Here is a 2,500-nt window from a genome sequence, read left to right on the forward strand (position 1 = left end):
CCATCACCATCAGCATCACCATCACCACCATCATCACCATCACCATCACACCATCCATCACCATCATATCATCACCACCATCATCACCATCATCACCATTATCATCACCATCACCATCACCATCATCACCATCACAGCCACAACACATTCACCTGGATTAGCCGGTGCATCGTAAGTGACGAAAGCAAACGAGGAGATGATTTCACGTGTCAGATCCTCTCCGTTGACATGATGATACATAAGAGCGCTTTGTCTTCTGCCATGTGTCCTGAAGGATGTGGATCCATCTTCGCCGTACTGAGGATTCGAGAAGATACGTGATACATGGAAGGGATACACCCAACGATAGTGATGCATGGGTGGATACATACAAGGATACGTGGAACATGGATGGATACACACACAAGGACACGTGGTACGTGGAGGGATACATACAAGGATACGTGATATATGGATGGATAATACAAGGATGTGATACATGGATGTATACACAAGGATAGTGATACATTGATGGAGACACACAAGGATACGTAGAACATTGATGGAGACACACAATGATACGTGATACATGGATAGACACACCCAAGGATAGTGATGCATTGGTGGATACATACAAGGATACGTGGAACATGGATGAATACACATACAAAGATACGTGATACATGGGTGGATACACTCAACGGTAGTGATACATGGATGGATACATACAAGATACGTGATATATGAATGGATGCATACAAGGATACATGATGCGTGGATGGATAGACAAGGATAGTGATACATGGGTGGATACATACATGGATATGTCGAACTTTGATGGAGACACACAATGATACATGATACATGGATGGATACACACAACGATACGTGATATATAAATGAATACATGCAAGGATACATGGTACATGGATGGATACACACAATGATACGTGCTTTATGAATGGATACATACAAGGGTACGTGATACCGTGATTAATACAAGGATACATGACACATGGATTGATGCAAACAAGGATACGTGATATATATGGATGGACACACACACAAGAATACGTGATACATGGATGGACGTATAAAAGGATACATGGTACATGGATGGATACACATACCTTCAAATACAAAAAAAAAAAAAAAATACGCTCGTGCCATCAAATTCAAACTCAAAAAATAATAAATATATAAATAAAGTAAAATGAAACACACAAAAAAAAGTTAACCCCATACCCTAAAAAAAAAAAAAAAAAAAAAAAAAAAAAAAATTTAATACGTCCATACGTTATAAAAATTACCCCGTATTAAAAAAGGGGAAAAAAAAACGCATGCAATAAAAAATATATATATTACGATCATACTTAAAAAAAAAAAAATACGTCCGTACCTTAAAACAATAATAATAATAATAATAATAATAAAATAAATAAATAAATAATAATAAAAATAATAAGACTAAAACACATATAAAATACGTACGTACCTTAAAACAATAATAATAATAATAATAATAATAATAATCATAATAATAATAATAATAAAATAAATAAATAATAATAATAAAAATAACACTAAAAGATATATAAAAGCCTAAAACACATACAAAATACGCCCGTACCTTCAAATCCGAGAAGGAACCGTCAGGCTGAAGAAGTGGCAGGAGAATCTCCAAACTTTCGTGACTGGCACTCGCATACGCAGCCTGAGTCAGTCGGGCTAAGACTGTGCCTAGTTCCTCTTCCCAGCCTGCTAAGACTGCACTAGCCTGTTGACGATGTGAATTTGATATATCGAGCATTTTATGGTTCGGGTGTGGCTGTTTGTAAAAAAATAAAAGATAAAAATGGTGAATGAATGAATATTAGAAATAAATAAAAGGAGAGAGATAGGGAGAAGGAAAGAGAGAGAGAGAGAGAGAGAGAGAGAGAGAGAGAGAGAGAGAGAGAGGGGCAGACACACGGACAGACAGATAAGGAAAGAGAGAGAAAGAGACAGACAGACAAATAAAGAAAAAGAGAGAGAGACAGACGGACAAATAAAGAAAAAAAGGAAGGTAATGATCCTTTCTATATTATAATTCCTATATTTACTTCAGTTTTGTAAAATAAGGCATAAAAAAAAGGGCAGATCACCGCAGAATTACTCAGAAATACATTTATAAAGTTAATGATACTGCACCATGTATTATCGACGTAAATTACTGGAATAGTCTACTTACAATCTACAAAATCATTCTACTTAAAACGTATTCACAAATCATCGTTATTTTGGAGTGATTAATACATACAAGGATACGTGATACATGGATTGATACAAACAAATATACGTGGTGCATGGATGAATTCACACACAAGGATACGTGATACATGGATGGATACATACAATGATACGTGATACAGAGATGGGTGCATACAAGGATACGTGATACATAGATGGGTACATACAAGGACACTAACAATAATAATAATAATAATAATAATAATCACTTATGGCTAGCACATTCTATTCA

At 35.4% G+C, this 2,500-nt stretch overlaps 1 protein-coding gene across 1 annotated transcript in view; it reads right to left on the bottom strand.

Annotated features, from left to right (window-relative positions):
• LOC119579993 (chondroitinase-AC-like) overlaps positions 1-2,500 on the bottom strand; it is an 18,688-nt gene that overhangs the window by 16,015 nt on the left and 173 nt on the right. The window contains exons 2-3 of the mRNA XM_037927837.1: positions 1,610-1,756; positions 153-297 (exon numbers count right to left, since the gene is read on the bottom strand). Coding sequence (XP_037783765.1) covers positions 153-297; positions 1,610-1,756 — 292 coding nt within the window. The remainder of the gene's footprint in view (positions 1-152; positions 298-1,609; positions 1,757-2,500) is intronic.

This window comes from Penaeus monodon, chromosome 13 (genome assembly GCF_015228065.2).
Source record: "Penaeus monodon isolate SGIC_2016 chromosome 13, NSTDA_Pmon_1, whole genome shotgun sequence".
Classification (NCBI taxonomy): domain Eukaryota; kingdom Metazoa; phylum Arthropoda; class Malacostraca; order Decapoda; family Penaeidae; genus Penaeus; species Penaeus monodon.